Source organism: Mustelus asterias, chromosome 18 (genome assembly GCF_964213995.1).
Source record: "Mustelus asterias chromosome 18, sMusAst1.hap1.1, whole genome shotgun sequence".
Classification (NCBI taxonomy): Eukaryota; Metazoa; Chordata; class Chondrichthyes; order Carcharhiniformes; family Triakidae; genus Mustelus; species Mustelus asterias.
In genome coordinates this window covers 32,741,507-32,766,234 of record NC_135818.1, presented here as the reverse complement: position 1 = coordinate 32,766,234, position 24,728 = coordinate 32,741,507, and the positions used below count along the sequence as shown (strand labels likewise).

Genomic DNA, 24,728 nt, shown 5'->3' with positions numbered 1-24,728 from the left:
CATTGCCCAACTGGGAAAGCTACAGTACCCCATTAGAAAGGTGGCCATGGCACACCGCCCAAGAATAACACTCGTAATCCTTGGCTCTGTGCTGAAGAGCCTAATGACAAGTGCCCCCATGGACCAAGCTGAGTGGAAGGCCTTCAAGTGCAGGTTAGGACAATGCCGGCACCTGAGATGAGAGTCAGGATGGAGTCAAGTGGCCAAACCTGTTGTCACTCGGTCATGTGGTGTCGGGCGGTGGTGGTGTGGGGTCTTGCTCAACCAGCATGTGATCTAAGGACTTTTTTTATCAAAGTTGTGGCCAGGGCATAAGTCAATGAGCTTCCAGAGGCAGCTTCAGATAATGAATGGACAAAGAGTGGTCCTTCAGAGACACATGCTAACCGGCAAGTCTCTCTTTTTAATACTACTGTGAGTGGAATGTAAGAAACATGGGGACTGGTGATCTCACAGTCATTGTTTGTGATCTTAGGCAGGAGAGAAGAAGCAGATATCAGCAGAGGCACTTGGCTCACCAAAGGCAGGTGCAGAACCATCAAGAGGAAAGGAGAACTAGTGTTGCCAAACACTATGCATGTCCAAGAAACTAGTTGGTCATATCTACCATCTTCTGCAGGATTTGGCACATGGGGACTTGGAGGGCATCCACCACCAGTTACAGCGGTGCTCAATCTTTACACCAGTATTCCACAGGTGACCTATGCTGCATTTTTCAAACCTCTGCACACAAGTGCATCTAGGAGGTGACAGATGCAATCTTTGCAAGCACACAACTTAATTAATTTCAACCAGGATCAGGTGAGCTAGGAAGCAACAGTAATGGGATTTGTGCTGATCAGTGAGTGCCACAAGAATGCAGTCAATGGCACCCGGTACCTGTGGAAAACTAGATTTCTGAGGCATCAAGCAGTGAACCACAATGACTTCCACTCTGAATGTTCAGCTGGTCTGTGACCACACCAAACACATCCTCCAGTTGTGTGCTCAATTCCCAGGGAGTGTGCATGAGTCCTACATTCTTAGCTGCTCTCAGATCCCTGGATTGGCTCCTTGGGAACAACTGAGGATGTGGCTGATGACGCCTGTGTGGAGGCCAGAGAGTGCAGCTGAGACAAGGTACAATGAGGCTCATGCTCGCACTTTGGTAGAGCAGACCATCGGGATGTTGAAGATGAGGTCCTGGTGCCTGGACCGGTCTGGTGGAGCGTGACAATACAATCTGCAGAGGGTGTCACAGTTGCCTGCTGCACCCTGCACTACCTGGTGCTGTAACCGGGGCAGGAACTGCCTGAGGAGGAGATGGAGGACGTTGAAGGGGATGAGGTTGAGGAAGTCGTTGAGGGAGAGGATGTCGGCCATGAGGCAAAGATCCCGAGCTCAGGACATGCTCTTTGCCATTAAATGCATGGAAGGTGATGAGGAGATTCTGTGAGGACATCCCATTATCTTCACGTGGAATCTGTGAGCATTGCTCTCCTGTCTGACTGATGGCAGTGCACACCCTCTGTGATAAGGCTCCTGTATTGGGAATGCAGCAGATGCCCATAGCCCATTCCAGGAGAATGATGACAACTTGCAGTGGAAACACACAGCTTCTGTGAATGTCTGACTGATGGCAGCTCACTTGCTCTCAATAACCAGTGTTAATAATCATTGAAGAACACAGTGTCACCAGAAGATGATGGAATGGGGAGCAGCCGCACCTCAAAACTGCAGAGAACACACAGGCAGAATGACTGAGCTGTATAACACATGCCCAGAACATTCTGGCAGACATTTTAATTCCCATCGAGATACAAGCATTACTGATGTGTTCAGTCACTGTGAAGGAATGCCATCGACATGCTGGCAAGGATGAACAAAGCACAAGGAAGAAGCTCTGGACCGACGGTCCTGCCTTTAATTTGTGTGGAAATCAATGTTTCACTTCAGAATAACAGGAACATAGTTTATCATAACAAGGACCCATTGGAAGGATGAAATTAATGGGAATCTATGTTATGTACCAGTGATTAACACCCATGCCCATACTCTGCAGCTACAACTTTCTAACCTTCCTTACCCTGTCACTATGTCTTGGTGCATCCCCAACATCCACTGTGGAGGTGGAGGAAGCCCGCTGACTGCTACATCCTGGTTTGTGATTACCTTGATGGGCTTCCCCTGAAGGGCTGAGACTGGGAGACCCCTGGCCAGCTTTCAGGGTCCTGCTGTGTAGCAGTGCCACCCTCCTCAGCCTGTGGAGCTGAAGCGGTCACAGGAAGAGGGGATTCGGGTGGATGGGACACTTCCAGAGTGACCTGGGTGGCTAACTCTGGGGTGTGCAGCAGCTGATCCTCCTCCTTATGGGTGACCGAGGACCCCTGGCTTCCTCCTTGAGAGGGAGGGGCAGCTACAGTGAGCTCATGCAGCCCCACTCCTCTCTGGTGCTGACACTAGTGGATGCAGGCAAGTATCTCTGCCATGGAGCACAGCTCCTGCAGCAGTGCAAGGCAGAAGTCTTGGACCAAGGTTTCTACTGTGGCTGCCACCATACCAATGTTGCACTCAGTGCATTGGCACTGTTGGCACAATCACCTCAGACTGAAGATGGACGGACTACTTCTTGGAGCCTTGCAATCTTTGGAGCTCCAGCAACTGAGGCATAACTGAGTTCAGAGGCTTGTCATCTGACTTGGACTAAGATCAAGCATCCGATGATGCCCAAGATGGGGTGCAATTGCCTTATCTTGTCAGCTTGGATCTTGTTTGTCTCTCCTGTGGGGACCATGGATTGGATTCAATTGGAATTTGAATTTGGTTTTTGGTGCAAGTAAAGATTTGGATTTGCCTGGTCCATTCTGAGCATTGGCTTTGTAACTTCAAGAATGGAGTAAAACATTTTTCAAATCTGACTCGGACTCAGCAGATTCTTGGCTTCCAGCAATCCTCCGAGTACCGGCACCCCGGGGCATCCCTGCCTCCACCCATGGTCCTGAAAGTGTAAATTGCTCATGAGGTTGTGACCCAAAGCTACTCTGGAAAAAGATTCCACCTGAGGTGTGTGTCTCCACACTGGTTGAAGGTATGGGGGAGTGTTGTGACAGGAATTCTATTTTGGGGTCTGTGAATCATTCCTCTGTGCTGGTGTCAGGGCTGGATCAAGGGACCTGGGTCATAGACCCCTTGGATGCTTCCCAGACGTACCTGTGAAAGAAAGGAGAGGTCATTAGTGCTTGGCAGGAGCCTGAGAAACAGGAGACATGACTCAGAGCATTGTTCTGATGGATGGTGCAGTGCTAGATCCTCGTCTGGTTTATCACCACCAACCTCACCATCAGCACAGGAATGTTCAACATCCTCCCTGCAGCTGGAGGGCTCTGTCCTCAAAGTCCATGAGAACCTTGAGTTCTGGTATCCCTCCAGCCATCTGAGATCTCTTCCTCCCTCTTGGCTCCCTCTGCCAGCTTGTCCTGCATGGAGAGAGTGTAAGCAGGACACCTGCCAGGGCAGATGATAAGGATGTCTGGCATATGTGGATGATGAGTGGAACCAAGGAGGTGATGAGGACAGAACCACCAGGAGAGTTGAAGGTGTGTGTAGAAGAGAGTGGTGCTGTTCCTTGAGCTGACATCAAGTGAGATCCCTGTGGATGAGTCTGAGTATGTGAGTTGAAAGTGATGAGATTAGTGACTTACTCTGGTGGAAGAGGGCAATCATTCATCCTTTTGCAGCACTGAATGACTCTCTTTCTCTGAATGGCGTTCACACTGACCACCGCCTCCCACGCTGGATTGGTGATCTTTGTTGCAAGTCTTCATCCAGGGCATGGAATAGAACATTGTGAAGAGCAGACGCTCGAGGGAGGTGTTGCAGAACTTGAATGCTGTATGCTTCATAGGGTTGGCAGCTTCCGAAGTGTGCTACTTGTGTGCAGGGACAGCCTTTAAATATGGTGCCCGGATCATTGAAGAACTGAGGTGAATCAAAAGCCACCCACCATCAATAAGGCATGGAACCCATGCCTGCTCATTTTTTATTTAAAGGCCACAGAGTACGGCATTAAAAGCCACCATTGGCATTGATGGGAAACAGCTGCTAGCCTCACCTGAAATCAGACTTTGCCAATCTCTGAGACAATTCCATCCAGTGTCTTAAACTTAAATAAAAGCAATTACAAGGTATGAAGACAGAGTTGGTTAAAGTGGACTGGGAAAATAGTTAAAAGGAATTGGCAGTGCAGTGCCAAACATTTAAGGAGTTTTTCCATAGCCCTTAACAAAGAGGAGTAGAAAAACAGAATATTATTTAAATGGAGAATGACTACAGAATGCTGCAGTACTGAGGGATCTGGGAGTCCTTGTACATGAATCACAAATTAGGAAGACAAACAAAATGTTGGTCATTATTGCAAGGAGGATGGAGAATAAAAATTGGGAAGTCTTACTACAACTGTACATATGAACTGAACATATGAATCAGGATAGGAGTTGGCCATTTGGCCCTCGAGCCTGTTGTGCTATTTGATAAGATCAATGCTGATCTGATTGTCGCCTCTGCTTTCCGTCTACTCCTCAGCCCTTTGCCTTCCTTGTCAGTTGGGAATTAGTGAACTCAGCCTTTAAAGTATTTAATGCCCCTGCTCCACTGCCCTCTTGGGAAGAAATTTCCACAGATGAATGGCCTTCTGAGAGAAAAATAATTCTCCTCATTTCCATCTTAAATGGCAGACCCTTTAACTCAAACCACAACTAGAGTACTGCTTTCAGATTTGGTCACCTTATTTAATGAGAGAGATACTTGAATTGGAGGCAATTCAGAGAAGATTCACTAGGTTGATTCCTGGGATGAAGGGGATGTCCCATTAGGAAAGGTTGAGCAGGTTGGGCCTGTACTCATTGGAATTTAGAAGAATGAGAAGTGATCTTAATGAAATATATCTTTCTCTTCGGCAGTCCCTCGAAGTTGAGGATGACTTGCTTCCACATTTAAACTGGGTTCTCAAATGAGTGAGTCCAATGTACAACCTACAGTCTCTGTCACAGGTGGTGGTTGGAGGAGCTGGTGGGGGGGGGGGGGGGGGGGTGGATGGCTGGGTTACCACATGCTCCTTTGGCTGTTGATACTTGGCTTCAGCTTGCTCTTGGCGATGAAACTTGAAGTATTCAGCTCTCTCCCAGATTCTTTTCCTCTACTTTGGGTGGCCTTGGGCCAGGAGTTCCCACATGTTGCACTTTGTCAAGGAGACTTTGCAGGAGTCCTTGGAGCATTTCCTCTGCCCTTTGGGACTCCACTTCAGTTGGAGATGAGGAAGAATTTATTTTTTCGGGGTTATTAATGTTTGGAACTCTCTTCCCTAGTGAACAGTGGAGGCTGGGTCATTGAATATATTCAAGGCTGAGTTAGATAGATTTTTGACTGACAAGCAAAGCAAGCAGTATGGGGTCAGGCAGGAAATTGGAGTTAAGGCCACATCAGATCTTATTGACTGGTGGAGCAGGTTCTAGGGCCCAATTGTTGGACACCTGCTCCTATTTCTTATGTTTTTATGTTTTAATTATAATAGCTTGTGCAATGGCCTTACCTTTTCCATGTAATTGGGGTCCAAAACCATCTTTTGTTCTTCTGGTAGAGCCTTTGCAACTGAGACGATAAAAACATTCATGCCAGATTCTCTGGCCAGATTTGCTGCTCTTTCAATTTCGTCTGAGGGCCAACCGTCCACCAGAACAACTATAACTTTTGGATACCCAGTCCGAGTACCCTTATCGGGTGTGAAAAAGCTTTCTGTTGTATGGATTAGTGCTTTACCTAGTGTATAAAATTAACATTATGAATAGTTTTAAAAGAATGTTTACAGAACCATAGAATCCCTACAGTGTGTTAAGAGGCCATCCATCCCATCGAGTCTGCACTGACTCTCCAAAAGAGCATCCCAAGGTTTACTCCTTATCCTCAAACTATGACCCTTAGTTCTGGACTCCTCCAACATTGGGAACATTCTTTCTGAATCTACCCTGTCTAATCCTCATAGAATTTTATAAGTTTCTATGAGATCCCCTCTCACTCTTCTAAACTCCAATGAAGACAATCCTAGCTGACTTAGACTGTCCTCAAATGACAGACCTGCTATCCCAGGAATCAGCCTGGTAAACCTTCGCTGTACTCCTTCTAAAGCAAGGACATCCTTCCTCAGACAAGGACACCAAAATTGCTCACAGCACTCCAGGTGTGGCTTCACTAATGCCCTTTATAATTGCAGCAAAACATCCCTATTCCTATACTCAAATCCTCCTGTTATGAAGGTCAACATACCATTTGCTTTCTTTACTGCCTGCTGTATCTGCATGCTTACTTTCAGCATCTGATGCAGGAGGACTCCAAGATCTTGCTGAGTATCTACCTCCCTCAATTTACACCCAGTCAAATAATAATCTGCCTTCCTATTACTGCTACTGAAGTGGATAACCTCACATTTGCCATGTGTATGCTCTCTTACTCAGTCTGAAGCATCTCTGCATCCTCCTCACAGCTCACCCTCCCACCCAACTTTGTATCATCTGTATATTTGGAGATAATACATTCAGTTCCCTCTTGCAAATCATTAATATATACTGTGAACAATTGGGACTCTAGCACAGATTCCTGCTGTACCCCACTAGTCACAGCCTGCCAACCAGAAAAATACCCAGTTATGCCAATGCTTTGCTTCCTGTCTGCTAAGTAGCTTTTTATTCATTTCAAGACACTATTCACAATTTTTGGAGGGAAGGTCTTATGAGGAAAGGTTGAGGGAGATGGAGCTTTTCTTTTTAGAGCAGAGGAGGTTGAGAGGTGACTTAATAGAGGCTTATAAGATGATGAGGGGGATAGATAGAGTGGATGTTCAGAGACTATTTCCTCAGGTGAATGTAGCTGTTACTAGGGGGCATAACTATAAGGTTCATGGTGGGAGATATAGGAGGGATGTCCGAGGTAGGTTCTTTACTCAGAGAGTGGTTGGGGTGTGGAATGGACTGCCTGCAGTGATAGTGGAGTCGGACATTTAGGAACTTTCAAGCGGTTATTTGGATAGGCACATGGAGCACACCAGAATGATAGGGAGTGGGATAGCTTGATCTTGGTTTCAGACAAAGCTCGGCACAACATCGAGGGCCGAAGGGCCTGTACTGTGCTGTACTGTTTTATGTTCTATGTTTCTATGTTAATCCCATGCACTTTAACTTTACATAGTAGTCTGTTATGTGATACCTTGTCGATAGCCTTCTGAAAGTTTAAATAAACCACATCCATCGGTTCTCTGTGTACCTTGATATAAAGGGGCAAATATGAGTGTTAAGCCAGTGTGTTGTTCGCAGTGTAGGATGTGGGAGGTCCTGGAGGCACCTGGCCTCCCGGACATCCACATCTGTGAGGGGTGTGTCGAGCTGCGGTTCCTGAGGGACCGTGTTAGGGAGCTGGAACTGCAGCTCGAGGATCTTAGGCTGTTAAGGGAGAATGAGGAGGTGATAGACAAGAGCTATCATCAGGTGGTCACACCAGGGCCACGGGTGGAGGCCAAGTGGGTGACGGCCAGGAAGGGGAAAGCTCGGGTGATTGAGAGCACCCCGGTGGGTGTGCCCCTACACAACAAGTACTCCTGCCTGAGTACTGTTGCGGGGGACAGCCCACCTGGGGGAAGCAGCAGTGGCCGTGTCTCCGGGGTGGAGTCCGGCCCTGTAACTCAGAGGGCTAAGGAAAAGAGGAGGAAGGCAGTATTAATCGGGGACCTCGGCAGTCAGGAGGACGGACAGGCGATTTTGTGGAGGCAGGCGGGAGTCTCGGATGGTGGTCTGCCTCCCTGGGGCCGGGATCCAGGATGTCGCTGGGCGAGTCCCAGAAATCCTGAGGTGGGAGGGAGAGGAGCCGGAGGTAGCGGTACATATTGGTGCCGCTGATGTGGGTAGGAAGGGGGAAGGGGTCATGAAAAGAGAGTATAGGGAATTAGGGAGACAGCTGAGAAGGAGGAAAGCAAAGGTAGTAATCTCAGGATTGCTGCCTGTGCCACAGGAAGGTGAGGACAGGAATGGAGTGAGGTGGAGGATGAATGTGTGGCTGAGGGACTGGTGCAGGGGGCAGGGATTCAGGTTCCTGGACCATTGGGACCTCTTTAGGGGCAGGTGTGACCTGTACACAAAAAACGGGTGGCACTTGAATCCCAGGGGAACCAATGTCCTGGCGGGAAGGTTGGCTAAGGCTACTGGGGAGAGTTTAAACTAGATAGGCTGGGGGGAGGGGAACAATGAGGTGACTGAGAGTGAGAAAGGTAGCTCGCAAACAGAGAAGGGTTATAGGCAGTGCAAGAGGGCGGATGGACAGGGATAGAGAAGGGGAGAGCTCAGGCCAAAGGATTGAGATGTGTTTACTTTAATGCCAGGAGTATAGTGAATAAAGAGGATGAGCTCAGAGCGTGGATTGATGCCTGCAAGTGTGATGTGGTGGCCATTACGGAGACTTGGATGTCTCAGGGACAGGACTGGATACTCCAGGTGCCGGGATTCAGATGTTTCAGGAAGGACAGGGAGGGAGGCAAGAGAGGGGGTGGAGTGGCACTGTTGATCAGGGATAGTGTCACAGCTGTAGAGAAGGTGTATGCTGTGGAAGGATTGTCCACCGAGTCTCTGTGGGTGGAAGTTCAGAGTGGGAAGGGGCCGGTCACTATGCTGGGAGTTTTCTATAGGCCGCCCAATAGTAACAGGGAGGTGGAGGAGCAGATAGGGAAACAGATCCTGGAGAGATGCAGTAATAGCAGAATTGTTGTGATGGGAGACTTTAATTTCCCAAACATAGATTGGAATATCCCGAGGGTAAGGGGATTGGATGGGGAAGAGTTCGTTAGGTGTGTTCAGGAAGGTTTCCTTGATCTGATACTGACCAATGAACCTGGACAGGTGTCAGATCTCTCAGTGGGAGAGCATCTTGGGGATAGCGATCATAACTCTATCTCCGTTAGGCTTGCATTGGAAAAAGAGAGGATCAGGCAAGCTTGGAAAGTGTTTATATGGAGTAAGGGGAAATATGAAGACATTAGACAGCAAATTAGAGGAGTAAATTGGAAGGAGGTATTCTCGGGGAAATGTACTGAAGAGAGGTGACAGTTTTTCAAGGAATATTTGTCTAGAGTTCTATAGGACAACGTTCCGAGCAGACAGGGAGGTGTTGGTCGGTTAAAGGAACCGTGGTGCACGAAAGCTGTGCGGGACCTAGTCGAGAAGAAAAGGAAAGCGTACAAAAGGCTCAGAGAGCTGGGCGAAGATGGATTTAGAAGAGTATACGGCTTGTAGGAAGGGACTAAAGAAGGAAATTAGGAGAGCCAGAAGGGGTCACGAGAAGGCCCTGGCAGGTAGGATGAAGGAGAACCCTAAGGCGTTCGATAAATATGTGAAGAGTAAAAGGATGAGACGTGACGGAATTGGGCCTATAAAAGGTGAAGGCGGGAAAGTCTGTACGGAACCAGTAGAAATGGCAGTGGTGCTTAATGAGTATTTTGCCTTGGTTTTCACAGAGGAGAAGGACCTGGGTGGATGTACTGCGGGCGTGCGGTGGACTGAAAGGATTGAGTATGTGGACTTTAAGAAAGAGGTTGTGCTGGAATCTTTGAATGGCATCAAGATAGATAAGTCGCCGGGTCCGGATGGGATGTACCCCAGGTTGCTGTGGGAGGCGAGGGAAGAGATTGCAGAGCCTCTGGCGATTATCTTTGTGTCGTTGATGGAGACGGGAGAGGTGCCGGAGGATTGGATGATTGCGGATGTGGTTCCTATTTTCAAGAAGGGGAATAGGGATAGCCCAGGTAATTACCGACCGGTGAGTCTAACCTCAGTGGTTGGTAAACTGATGGAGAAGATCCTGAGGGACAGGATATATGAGCATTTAGAGAGGTTTAGTATGCTCAAGAATACTCAGCATGGCTTTGTCAAGGGCAGATCGTGCCTTACGAGCCTGGTGGAGTTCTTCGAAAATGTGACTAAACACATTGACGAAGGGAAGGCGGTAGATGTGGTTTATATGGATTTTAGCAAGGCGTTCGATAAGGTCCCCCATGCAAGGCTTCTAGAAAAGGTGAGAGGGCATAGGATCCAAGGGGCTGCTGCCCAGTGGATCCAGAACTGGCTTGCCCAAAGGAGGCAGAGAGTGGGTATAGATGGGTCTTTTTCTAAATGGAGGTCGGTCACCAGTGGTGTGCCCCAGGGATCTGTTCTGGGACTCTTGCTGTTTGTCATTTTCATAAATGACCTGGATGAGGAAGCGGAGGGATGGGTTGGTAAGTTTGCCGACGACACGAAGGTTGGTGGGGTTGTGGATAGTCTGGAGGGATGTCAGAAGTTACAGAGGGACATAGATAGGATGCAAGACTGGGCGGACAAGTGGCAGATGGACTTCAACCCAGATAAATGCGTCGTGGTCCATTTTGGTAGGTCAAATGGGATGAAAAAATTAGATTAGAAATTAGAACAGTACAGCACAGAACAGGCCCTTCGGCCCACGATGTTGTGCCGAGCTTTATCTGAAACCAAGATCAACCTATCCCAGTCCCTGTCATCCTGGTGTGCTCCATGTGCCTATCCAATAACCGCTTAAATATTCCTTAAGTGTCTGACTCCACTATCACTGCAGGCAGTCCATTCCACACCCCAACCACTCTCTGCGTAAAGAACCTACCTCTGATATCCTTCCTATATCTCCCACCATGAACCCTATAGTTATGCCCCCTTGTAAAGCTCCATCCACCCGAGGAAATAGTCTTTGAACGTTCACTCTATCTATCCCCTTCATCATTTTATAAATCTCTATTAAGTCTCCCCTCAGCCTCCTCCGCTCCAGAGAGAACAGCCCTAGCTCCCTCAACCTTTCCTCATAAGACCTACCCTCCAAACCAGGCAGCATCCTGGTAAATCTCCTCTGCACTCTTTCCAGTGCTTCCACATCCTTCTTATAGTGAGGTGACCAGAACTGTACACAATATTCCAAATGTGGTCTCATCAAGTTCCTGTACAGTTGCAGCATAACCCCACGGCTCTTAAACTCCAACCCTCTGTTAATAAAAGCTAACACACTATAGGCCTTCTTCACAGCTCTATCCACTTGAGTGGCAACCTTTAGAGATCTGTGGATATGGACCCCAAGATCTCTCTGTTCCTCCACAGTCTTCAGAACCCTACCTTTGACCCTGTAATCCACATTTAAATTTGTCCTACCAAAATGAATCACCTCACATTTATCAGGGTTAAACTTCATTTGCCATTTTTCAGCCCAGCTTTGCATCCTATCTATGTCCTTTGAAGGAGTACAATATAAAGGGAAAGACTCTTCGTACTGTAGAGGATCAGAAGGACCTTGGGGTCCGGGTCCATAGGACTCTAAAATTGGCCCCGCAGGTGGAGGAGGTGGTTAAGAAGACGTATGGTGTGCTGGCCTTTATCAATCGAGGGATTGAGTTTAGGAGTCCGGGGATAATGATGCAGCTATATAAGACCCTCGTCAGACCCCACTTGGAGTACTGTGCTCAGTTCTGGTCGCCTCATTACAGGAAGGATGTGGAAAAAATTGAAAGGGTGCAGAGGAGATTTACAAGGATGTGGCATGCCTTATGAGGATAGGCTGAGGGAGCTCGGTCTTTTCTCCTTGGAGAGACGTAGGATGAGAGGAGATCTAATAGAGGTGTATAAGATGTTGAGAGGCATAGATCGGGTGGACTCTCAGAGGCTTTTTCCCAGGGTGGAAATGGCTGCTACGAGAGGACACAGGTTTAAGGTGCTGGGGGGGTAGGTACAGGGGAAATGTTAGGGGGAAGTTTTTCACACAGAGGGTGGTGGGCGAGTGGAATCGGCTGCCATCAGTGGTGGTGGAGGCAAACTCAATAGAGTCTTTTAAGAGACTCCTGGATGAGTACATGGGACTTAATAGGATGGAGGGTTATAGGTAGGCCTAAAAGATAGGGATATGTTCGGCACAACTTGTGGGGTCGGAGGGCCTGTTTTGTGCTGTAGTTTTTCTATGTTTCTATGCTCCGAGCATTCAGATACAAAACTTTAAGGTGGGCACTTTTAACATTTCTTTTTCCTTTCCTACTATTTTTTACTCAGTCCTTATCTGACTCTGACCCTTGATTTCTTTGCCTATCACTTTCCTTATTCTTCTTGCTGTCCTTTCCTCTTGTTTTAATTCCTCCTGCTCTGAATCCTTACATAGGTTCCCAACCTCCTGCCATATTAGTTTATGCCCTCCCCAATCACTCTAGCAAGTACCCATCCCCAGGACATCAATCCTGGTCCTGCCCACGGGTATAACCTGTCCCATTTGTGCAGGTCCCACCTCCCCCAGAACCGGTCACAATGCACCAGGAATCTGAAACCCTCCCCCTAACACCATCTCTTCAGCCACATATTCACCTCATATATCCTGCTTTTCTACTCTGACTAGCATGTGGCATAGGTAGTAATCCTGAGATCACTACCTTTGAGGTCCTACTTTTCAGCTTGCTTCCTTGCTCTCTATATTCTGCTTTTCGGGCCTCATTCCTTCTTTTACCTATGTTGTTTGTACCAATGTGTACCATGACAACTACATGCATGAGGAGTTGATATCTATTGCTCCTCCCCTGTGCAGCAGATGGTGCAACGAATTTGGCTGTTGCTATTTTCCCCTGAAAGGCCATTCCCATCAGTAGTATCCAAAACGATATATCTGTTTTGCAGGGGAACAGCCACAGGAGATTCCTCCACTGCCTGCCTAGTCCTCTTGCTCTGCCTGGTGGTTACCCATTCCCTTCCTACCTGTGGAGTTTGAGCCTGTGGTATGACCACCTCTCTATACGTGTTACCCATGAAACAGACCTTATAATAGGAAAAACACAAATTTTCTAAAATTAAAAATACATTATTGAGCATGTCACTCACCAACATTAGTACTGCCTCCCCTGTAAGTCACATTTTTGATGGCACTGATCACATCCTTTGAATTAGTGAATTCTTTCAAGATGAACTCAGTTTTAGGACTCTCACTGTATAAGTAATATATAAAGTGCAACAGAAAATATCATTGTTACTCATACCAGTTCAGGCACTTTCACTGATTGGATGCAAATATTGGTCAAGTTTGATTTAAGCAATGATTTAGAAAGTAATTTTACACAATTTTTCCCCACTTCATTTACCTGACTTGTACAACGCCAACAAGTGGTCCTTGTGGTCCAACACCAAGCAAAGTGGTAACTCGAATGACAAAATTCTTCTGTAGGTTAAATCTGCGTCTACCAAGATTCCAGCTTCCATCAAGCAAGAAGGCAATGTCAGCTTTACACTCTGTGGGTGAAAGAATTACTGTTCAATCTATTTGAGAAACAGATTTTAAAAACAATTGGGTGCGGAGGAACACTTACCTTTGTTGACCTTTGAATTCTTTTTTCCAATTTTTGCAGCTTTTTTCTTTGTAGGTCGTGCTACAATATTTCAATAATGTAAAACATTAGTTGAAGTACACTTTCTATGCATTGTGTTTTGGTGCATGCGTGAATTGATTATATTTTTGAAATTGAGAGAGAGAAATTGTTTTTTTAATGTGGACAGCTTTTTTCAGAAAACCTGATATAATCTTGCAAAATATTTATTTGTAATCATTTGCCTGTTACAGTCTTTGCTATATTGTTAAAAATGTCAGTACCACACAGTAAAGATTTGTGTATTAAGTCCTTAAATTTGGAATTTAACTCTTGAAAAATGTGAGGTGATACACTTTGGAAGGAATAATTTGACAAGGAAGTATTCAATGAACAACATGACACTAGGAAGTTCTGAGGAACAAAGGGACTTTGGTGTATTTGTCCACAGGTCTCTGAAGGCAAAAGGGCATGTTATTAGGATGGTGAAAAAGGCAAATGGGGCACTTGTCTTTGTCAATCGAGGCATAGATTAGAAAAGCACAGAAGTCATGTTGTAGTTATATAGAACTTTGGTGAGGCCACAGCTAGAGTACTGTGTGCAGTTCTGGTTGCTACATTATGGTTAGAAATCTTAGAAACCCTACAGCACAGAAAGAGGCCATTCGGCCCATCGAGTCTGCACCGACCACAATCCCACCCAGGCCCTACCGCCATATCCCTACATATTTACCCACTAATCCCTCTAACCTACGCATTCCAGGACACTAAGGGCAATTTTTAGCATGGCCAATCAACCTAACCCGCACATCTTTAGACTGCGGGAGGAAACCGGAGCACCCGGAGGAAACCCACGCAGACACGAGGAGAATGTGCAAACTCCACACCGACAGTGACCCAAGCCGGGAATCGAACCCAGGTCCCTGGAGCTGTGAAGCAGCAGTGCTAACCACTGTGCTACCGTGCCGCCCTTTGTTCTGTATGGTTCTATGATTGCACTGGAGGGAGTGCAGAGGAAATTCACCAGGATGCTGCCTGGGATGGAACATTTAGTTGTGAAGAGAGGTTGCGTAGGCTTGGGTTGTTTTCGTTGGGAGCAGAGACGACTGAGGGGTGATCTGATTGAGGTGTACAAGATTATGAGGGACATGGACAGAGTGGATAAGGAGCAGCTGTTGCCCTTAGTTGAAGGGGCAATCATGAGGGGGCATAGGTTCAAGGTGAGGGCGTAGGTTCAAGGCATGAGATTTAGGGGGACGTGAGGAAAAACATTTTTATCCAGCGGGTGGTAACAGTTTGGAATGCTCTGCCTCGAAGGGTGGTAGAGGCAGGTTGCCTCATACCCTTTAAAAAGTACCTGGGTGAACACTTCGCACATCATAACATTCAAGGCTATGGGCCAAATGCTAGTAGATGGGATTAAGTAGGAGTTCAGGTGTTTCTAATGTGTCGGTGCAGACTCAATGGATTGAAGGGCCTCTTCTGCGCTGTATGGTTCTATGATTCTATTATCTTCATGTGTATTTGCTAAATCTTTTGCATTTTCATTACATTAACATTTTTCAAATGTACACTCCAAAATAATCCTCTTGCAAAATCCATCTAATCCAATTTGTCTTTCTGTTTCAGTATATAAATTTTGACTGACAATTGTCATTTCATACAGGCTAAATTAAAATGAATTCAATAAAGATGATCAGGCAATTCAAAATCAAATAAACAATTGTGAAACTGGGGAGAAGACAAGGTGCCGGTGTCAGTGAGTCAGGTGCGGAATGTTACCTGGAATGGCCCAGTTTTGAAGCAAGTGGCGGACTTAGTCCTGAGAGGGAGGACAAGTCATAGGAATCACCTAGAATTATGGCCTTACCTGTCCAGGAGGTAGGAGCTGTCTGTGTCATATGGGTCATGAGGGCGGCACGGTAGCACAGTGGTTAGCGCTGCTGCTTCACAGCTCCAGGGACCTGGGTTCAATTCCCGGCTTGGGTCACTGTCTGTGTGGAGTTTGCACATTCTCCTCGTGTCTGCGTGGGTTTTCTCCGGGTGCTCCGGTTTCCTCCCACAGTCCAAAGATGTGTGGCCATGCTAAAATTGCCCTTAGTGTCTTGGGATGCGTAGGTTAGAGGGATTAGATAGATAGATAGACACCCTACAGTACAGAAACAGGCCATTTGACCCAGCGAGTCTGCACCGACCACAATCCCACCCAGGCCCTACCCCCATATCCTTACATATTTACCCACTAATCCCTACTAATGATTAGGATTAGTGGGTAAATATGTAGGGATATGGGGGGTAGGGCCTGGGTGGGATTGTGGTCGGTGCAGACTCGATGGACCGAATGGCCTCTTTCTGTGCTGTAGGGTTTCTAAGGTTTTCTAAGGTTTCTAAGGGTGTTTAATGTGGGGGATGAGTGCTGATATTCCTCCCCGTTAAGAGGAAAAGTGCTAGAACAAGTGTACCAAGAGCACCCCGGGGTGGTGCAAATGAAGGAAATAGCCAGGAGTTACTTTTAGTGGCCAAATTTGGACTCCCAGATTGAGGAGAAAGCAGGATAATGTGAATCCTGCATATTAGTAAGGAAAGCCCCACCGCTGTCATCCCAACACCAATGGGAATGTCCCCAATCACTGTGGCAGCAGTTTCATGTCAATTGTGTGGGACCAGTAGAGGAACAGATGTTACTAGTGGTCATCGATGCTCACTCCAAGTGGCCCAAGGTGGTGGTTATGAAGTTGGTATCTACCTTTGGGAAAAATGTTGACTATCTAGCTAATCTATGCCCCTTATTATTTTATGCACCTCTAGAGGATCACCCCTATGCCTCCTACGCTCCAGGGGAAAAAGTCCCAGTCTATCCAGCCTCTCCTTATAACTCAAGTCATCAAGTCCCGGTAGCATTCTAGTAAACCCTTTCAGCACTCTTTCTAGTTTAATAATATCCTTTCTATAATAGGTTGACCAGAACTGTACGCAGTATTCCAAATGTGGCCTTACTAATGTCTTGTACAATGAGCTTGAGCAAGACCAGTCAGCCAGAGTGAGATTTCAGCCAGAGCAAGGGTATCAGGAATTTGGAGCCGAGTGGAAATTCAGTGCTGAGGGGAAAGAGATGCTCATTTTTGGGAGGAGCGGAGAAGTGGACCTTCGAGGGAGATTCGCGGGCAATGAGAAGTAGAAAAAAATCGAACCATGATGTCACAGCCAGCAGATAAGTGATTGGCTGGTGACTAGTTAGGTTTTCTTTTCTTTTTTCTCTTGGCATTAACCATTAACTGAGTAAATCCAGAGGTTCTCTCCGGCTTTATTCTCTCCCCACAGATGCTGTCAGACCTGCTGAGATTTTCCAGCATTTTCTGTTTTTGTCTCCTCTTTAGAAGGTCCTCAACTTTGAGGTTCCAACCCTTCTGACCAGTAGATCGAATTGCCCTGATTCGATCTACCAAAATGCATCACCTCACATTTATCTAAATTAAACTCCTTTCATCGCCCCACTGGCCCAATTGATCAAGATCCCATTGTAATCCTAGATAACCTTCTTCACTGTCCACTATGCCACCAATCTTGGTGTCATCTGCAAACTTACTCACCACGCCTTCTAAGTTCTCATCCAAATTATTAATATAAATAACAAATAACAGTGGACCCAGCACCAATCTCTGAGGCACACCGCTGGTCACAGGCCTCCAGTTTGAAAAACAGCCCTCTTACAACCACCCTCTGTCTTCTGTTGTCAAGCCAATTTTGTATTTAATTGGCTACCTCATCCTGGATTCCGTGAGATTTAGCCTTAAACAACAACCTACCATGCGGTACCTTGTCAAAGTCCATGTCAACAACTTCGAGTGCACTGCCCTCATCAGACTCGAAACGTTGGCTCTATTCTCACCCCTCAGATGTTATCAGAGCTGCTGAGATCTTCCAGCATTTTCTGTTTTTGTTTCAGATTCCAGCATCCATAGTATTTTGCTTTTTTCCAAAGAGGGGAGTTTGTCTTGGCCAGAAACTATGGGTGCAATTTTACCGCCACTTTACGCCTATTTTGCAGTGGGAAAATGCCATAACATTGGGCATAAAATGACTAGCGTGAATGGCGGCAGTTTTTGCGAACAGCGTGATTTTATGACACCCAGATTTCAGGTGTGGTTAGCCTCTTACCAGAAATGGGCGAGAGGCTGTTAAATTGATTTAAATTTATTTAAATGGGGCTTTACATGTGTTAAGCAAGCCTGGCACTCAATCGTCCGGCTCGCTTGCCTGTATGGCCTCACAGGCAGAGGTTCTCTCTGGCAAGGAATGTGTTGGCCTCGACAGTGGAACTGGAGGCCATTAAGGCCCCCCCGTGGTGGCTGAGTGCAAGGCGGGGGTGCCCCTGGGCAGTGCTGGACTGGCAGTGCCACCCTGGCACCTGGGCAATGCCAGCCAGGCATCTGGGCAATGCCCATTGGGCAGGGCCAGGGTGGGGCCATTGGGGGCAGGCATGGCCCACTGCCATTCTGCATGCACTTGGTGTGGGAGGGAGGAGGTCCATGATCGGTGGGGGAGGGAGGACATGCGCGATCAGTGGAAGAGAGAGGGGGTCCACAGTCGGTCTGTGTGGCGGCGGTCGACAGGGGCTGCATCTTGGTCTGCGGGCGTCTGCAATTGCAGAGGGAGAAGTGACTGTTTCATGAGGCTGCCTGCAGCAGCAGGAGCCTGACAGCTCTCTCACTGGGCGCTGTTTTACCATTTGTTTCTAAGTGCTGGGTAGACTTGAAACTGGGACAGTTTCAGGTCTGTCTTCTGGGCTGTTTTAAGGCCACCCCATGCACACTCTGCCTGCAAAAAGAAAAAGCTTGTTCAAACGACACTCGTGTGTGGAACTGCCGGGGTCTCCGCTCCCTCCTCCTCCTACGCCCCTCCCCCAGATGAATAGCAGCCACTTCCTGCCTCCAGTGGCCGTCTCCCTCTACTCCTGCAAATGGTAAGGCCTGGGCCTCCAGTGTCCACAATTCATCCTCCTCCCTCCTCCACCGCAGCTCCAGCAGCAACCACAAGAACAGCAAGATCAATCGGTTGTATCGCAAAAGCCATCTTGTCAATCTGAAGGGGGTGTTGGGATTTGGAGAAGGTGAGAAGCACATGGAGAGGCGAAGGAAAGCTGCTTGCCCCTAGGCCAGCAACACACACTGCCCATGCTGCCCATCCCCCCACCAACACAGCCCCCCCATTCCCCACCCACAGGCACCCACTAACACAGCCCCCCCATTCCCCACCCACAGGCACCTACTAACACAGCCCCCCCATTCCCCACCCACAGGCCTCCACAACACACACTCCCCATTCCCCACCCACAGTCCCACCACCAACACAGCCCCCCATCCTCCTCCCAGTAACACTCATGCAGTTGTGAGCACAGACACTGCTGCTTGAAAAGTTCTGAGACTGCAGCAGTGCAATTTCAAAGGGCTTTGGGCACATCCTTCAGCTGGAAGAGTGCTGCGTGCACTAGGACCCAGCAGCATCCCCAAGACCCGAGGTCAATGCTGAGGCCCGGATCCGTGCTGCAAGTCGGACTTCAGATACCCTGCTGAGCAACAGCCCCCCAGCCCCCCTCACAGAACCCTCCCGACTCAAAACGGAACATGGCCGCCACGAAAGGACCCCCCATGAGCAGCACAGAGCCATCTGATAGTAGGCCATTTTTGGGCCTTGGTAAAGTGCAAATTGGTGTGGAAGCAGGCGTAGGTCGCGCTACTCGACTCACGCCCAACTTCACCAAATTTCTGTGCCCGAAAATGGATGCATCGTGATGGTAAAATCACCCCTTTTGTCTGTCAGACCCTGCTACTGTTGATATGCATGATACGCACGTGCACAATACCCCCTTCTGCAGGCTGTCTGATGAGTTAATCCCCGTCCACAGCCTCTCTGGCCAGAAACAGACTGGTCCAAAATTTCAGAGACAGAGTGCATAAGATTGGGCCTGAAAACTCACCCAAAAGACAGATCTGGAACTCTCCCATTTTCAGACTAACTGGACACTTAGAAAAAATCTCGTAAAATTTCACCCTGGACGTCAGGGGAAAAGTGGATTCTAGCAACTGTGGTGGTTCAAACAGGACCAGTGTCGTACATGGTTCAGACCAGGGATGAGCTGGTCTGGAGGAGATTTCCAGTAAGAAGTTTAACAACACCAGGTTAAAGTCCAAGCAGATTTCCAGGCCAGTTGTTGCCACACCTCACCAATGGGGAGGGGGGAGATTCATCAAAATCCAGAACTGACCAGGATGGAACCAGTGGTGCCACCTGAGCCATGTAGAACATAGAACATTACAGCGCAGAACAGGCCCTTCGGCCCACGATGTTGCACCGACCAGTTAAAAAAAAACTGTGACCCTCCAACCTAAACCAATTTCTTTTCGTCCATGAACCTATCTACGGATCTCTTAAACGCCCCCAAACTAGGCGCATTTACTACTGATGCTGGCAGGGCATTCCAATCCCTCACCACCCTCTGGGTAAAGAACCTACCCCTGACATCGGTTCTATAACTACCCCCCCTCAATTTAAAGCCATGCCCCCTCGTGCTGGATTTCTCCATCAGAGGAAAAAGGCTATCACTATCCACCCTATCTAAACCTCTAATCATCTTATATGTTTCAATAAGATCCCCTCTTAGCCGCCGCCTTTCCAGCGAAAACAATCCCAAATCCCTCAGCCTCTCCTCATAGGATCTCCCCTCCATACCAGGCAACATCCTGGTAAACCTCCTCTGCACCCTCTCCAAAGCCTCCACATCCTTCCTGTAATGTGGGGACCAGAACTGCACACAGTACTCCAAGTGCGGCCGCACCAGAGTTGTGTACAGTTGCAACATAACGCTACGACTCCTAAATTCAATCCCCCTACCAATAAACGCCAAGACACCATATGCCTTCTTAACAACCTTATCTACTTGATTCCCAACTTTCAGGGATCTATGCACACATACACCTAGATCCCTCTGCTCCTCCACACTATTCAAAGTCCTCCCGTTAGCCCTATACTCAACACATCTGTTATTCCTACCAAAGTGAATTACCTCACACTTCTCCGCATTAAACTCCATCCGCCACCTCTCGGCCCAACTTTGCAACCTGTCTAAGTCTTCCTGCAAACTACGACACCCTTCCTCACTGTCTACCACACCACCGACTTTGGTGTCATCAGCAAATTTGCTAATCCACCCAACTATACCCTCATCCAGATCATTAATAAATATTACAAACAGCAGTGGCCCCAAAACAGATCCCTGAGGTACACCACTTGTAACCGCACTCCATGATGAATATTTACTATCAACCACCACCCTCTGTTTCCTATCCGCTAGCCAATTCCTGATCCAATTTCCTAGATCACCCCCAATCCCATACATCTGCATTTTCTGCAGAAGCCTACCATGGTGAACCTTATCAAACGCCTTACTAAAATCCATATATACCACGTCCACTGCCTTGCCCCCATCCACCTCCTTGGTCACTTTCTCAAAAAACTGTGTTTCCAAGCCAGGGTTGGTCATCTCTAGGGAGGAGACAGCAGCAGCATCATCACCGGACAACAGCAGCCAATCGGAGAGGGACGCGTCCGCCAAACAACAGGAGCTTCCAGAGGGCCAGAAGACTATCCTGGAAAAGGCTCCTGAGACTAGGAAAAACCACCACCGAAGCTGAGTTTGTTCTTCCAAGATTTTCCATATTTTTGTAAATAATCCCTACTATGTACATATATTCGCTACAATGCCTGTATAATATTTACACTTGTATACATGTTCGCTCGTTAATGGGAGTTTTGAAATAAAGGGGGAGGGGTGTTGTAGGTGGGGGTGCATGCTTTGAAAGAGCGGATCAGGTGTCCCGGGGACAAGCTCCATCCAGGGTGCAGCTCGGGGAGGCGGTCTAGGACTGACCCTGGAGCTGTAAAGACATATAATAAACTGCTCCATGTTTAAGTTCTATAGGCCAGCCTCATGGTCTTTTTGTAACTTATAGAATCATACAGCGCAGAAGAGGCCCTTCGGTCCATCGAGTTTGCACTGACACATTAGAAATACCTGAACTCCTACTTAATGCCATTTGCCAGCACTTGGTCCATGGCCCGGAATGTTATGATGTGCCAAGTGCTCATCCAGATACTTTTTAAAGGATGTGAGGGAACCTGCCTTTACCACCCTCCCAGGCAGCACATTCCAGACCGTCACCACCTTCTGGGTAAAGAAGTTTTTCCTCACATCCCCGCTAACCTCCTGCCCCTCACCTTGAATCTATGTCTCCTCATGACTGTCCCTTCAACTAAGGCGAATAACTGCTCCTTATCCACTCTGTCCATGCCCCTCATAATCTTGCACACCTCAATCAGGTCACCCCTCAGTCTTCTCTGCTCAACAAAAACAACTCAAGCCTATCGATCCCTCTCTTCATAACTTAAATATTCCATCCTAGGAAGCATCCTGGTGAATCTTCTTTGCACCCCCTCCAGTGCAATCACATCTTTCCTATAATGTAGGACTTGCGGATAGCGAAGAGCATTGTCGGGCAACACAGCAGGATATAGATAGGCTGGAAAATTGGGCGGAGAGGTGGCAGATGGAGTTTAATCCGGATAAATGCGAAGTGATGCATTTTGGAAGAAATAATGTAGGGAGGAGTTATACAATAAATGGCAGAGTCATCAGGAGTATAGAAACACAGAGGGACCTAGGTGTGCAAGTCCACAAATCCTTGAAGGTGGCAACACAGGTGGAGAAGGTGGTGAAGAAGGCATATGGTATGCTTGCCTTTATAGGACGGGGTATAGAGTATAAAAGCTGGAGTCTGATGATGCAGCTGTATAGAATGCTGGTTAGGCCACATTTGGAGTACTGCGTCCAGTTCTGGTCGCCGCACTACCAGAAGGACGTGGAGGCGTTAGAGAGAGTGCAGAGAAGGTTTATCAGGATGTTGCCTGGTATGGAGGGTCTTAGCTATGAGGAGAGATTGGGTAAACTGGGGTTGTTCTCCCTGGAAAGACGGAGAATGAGGGGAGATCTAATAGAGGTGTACAAGATTATGAAGGGGATAGATAGGGTGAACGGTGGGAAGCTTTTTCCCAGATCAGAAGTGACGTTCACGGGCTCAAGGTGAGAGGGGCGAAGTATAACTCAGATATTAGAGGGATGTTTTTTACACAGAGGGTGGTGGGGGCCTGGAATGCGCTGCCAAGTAGGGTGGTGGGGGCAGACACGCTGACATCGTTTAAGACTTACCTGGATAGTCACATGAGCAGCCTGGGAATGGAGGGATACAAACAATTGGTCTAGTTGGACCAAGGAGTGGCACAGGCTTGGAGGGCCGAAGGGCCTGTTTCCTGTGCTGTACTGTTCTATGTTCTTTGTAGTGACCAGAACTGCACATAGTTCTCTAGCTGTGGCCTCACCAAATAATTAGACCCAAACAGTATTGATCACAAAACTTTACCAAGGGAAGTTGTGACACTGACATATTATTTAAAGCAGTCAACTTCCCTCTTTTTACTTCTGTGTAACATATTTTACCTGTAAATAATCCTAGATAATAGTTTTGGCCTAAACAGTCTGACAATGGGCTATTTCCCATTATCTGAGATGACAGCATTCTACACATTTCCTAATCACCAATTCTGTTTTGGAGTTTTTGCAATTTTGAGACTGACCTGGAGGAGGTTAAGCCAAATATTACAGAACATAAAGATGCAATATTCAGTTCATAAAACGTTCCACCTGCTAATGGAAATGTTGACATCAGTAAAACATCTGAAAGGATGTTCAGACTTTGGCGATCACCATTTAAGAATGCTTAAAACTCTAATTACAAAGATTCGGATAAATCGTTCTGCAGAAAATGTCTTTTGTTATATTTCTGTAAATATTACCAATCATTTCATTGACAGATAGTAGCTTACAGGAAGATATAGATGGTTTAGCCAGATGGGCAGAGTACTGGCAGGTGGTACTGAACCCTGATAAATATGAGGTATGCACTTTGGAAGAAGTAATAGGACAAGGGGGTATTTAATGAATAGCAGGACACTGGGAAGCTCAGAGAAACAGATGGTTCTTGGGGTAATTATTCACAGATCCCTGAAGGCAGCAGAGCACATGAATAGGATAGTTAAAAAGGCATATAGGACACTGGCTTTAATCAGTCATGGCATAGAGTATAAGAGCAAGGAGGTAATGTTGGAGCTATCGAGAATGTTGGTTTGGCCACAGCAGGAGTACTGTGTGCAGTTTTAGGCACCTCACAATAGGAAGGATGTGATTGCACTGGAGGGGGTACAGAGGAGGTTCACCAGGATGTTGGCTGGGATGGAACATTTGAGCTATAAGGAGAGATTGGATAGACTTGGATTGTCTTCTTTAGAGCATAGAAGGCTGAGGAGGGTCGTGATTGAGGTGCAGTAAGATTAGGAGGGGTTTGGACAGGGTAAATAGGAAGCAGCTGTTCCCCTTGGTTGAGTAGTCAACCATGAGGAGGCATTGTTTTAGGGCAAGGGGCATGAAATTCAGAGTGGATTTGAGAAATAATTTCCACTCACAGGGTGGTGGGAATCTGAAATGCATTGCCTGGGAAGGTAGTCAAGGCTGGAAACCTTACAACCTTTAAGAAGTATTTGGATGAGCTCTTGAAATACCATAGAATTCAAGGATATGGGACAAGTGCTGAAAAATGGGATTAATCATAGAATCATTAAATGATTAATAGTATGATTAATAGTATGATAATCATACTATTAATAGTATGATCAGAAATAGCCAGCATGGCTTTGTCCAAGGCAGATCATGCCTTACAAGCCTAATTGAATTTTTTGAAGATGTAACTGGACACATAGACGAGGGAAGAGCGGTAGATATAGTTTATATGGATTTCAGCAAGGCGTTTGATAAGGTGCCCCATGCAAGGCTTATTGAGAATGTGAAGGGGCATGGGATACAAGGGGACATTGCTTTGTGGATTCAGAACTGGCTTGCCCACAGAAGGCAAAGAGTGGTTGTAGATGGGTCTTTTTCAGCATGGAGGTCGGTCACCAGTGGAGTGCCCCAGGGATCTGTTCTGGGACCCTTGCTGTTTGTGATTTTTATAAATGACCTGGATGAGGAAGTGGAAGGATGGATTGGCAAGTTTGCTGATGACACAACGGTTGGTGGTGTTGTGGATAGTGTAGAGGGATGTCAGCAGTTGCAACAAGACATAGATAAGATGCAAGACTGGGCAGAGAAGTGGCAGATGGACTTTAACCCAGATAAGTGTCCCAGAGGGACAGTGTTGTCGAGGGGAGTACTGAGATGCAGGCT

At 47.2% G+C, this 24,728-nt stretch overlaps 1 protein-coding gene across 1 annotated transcript in view; it reads right to left on the bottom strand.

Annotated features, from left to right (window-relative positions):
- The window catches only part of coch (coagulation factor C homolog, cochlin (Limulus polyphemus)), a 123,834-nt gene that overhangs the window by 13,585 nt on the left and 85,521 nt on the right, over positions 1-24,728 (bottom strand). Inside the window, exons 6-9 of the mRNA XM_078233175.1 lie at positions 13,403-13,462; positions 13,178-13,325; positions 12,921-13,024; positions 5,567-5,793 (exon numbers count right to left, since the gene is read on the bottom strand). Of these exons, the coding sequence (XP_078089301.1) occupies positions 5,567-5,793; positions 12,921-13,024; positions 13,178-13,325; positions 13,403-13,462 (539 nt within the window). The remainder of the gene's footprint in view (positions 1-5,566; positions 5,794-12,920; positions 13,025-13,177; positions 13,326-13,402; positions 13,463-24,728) is intronic.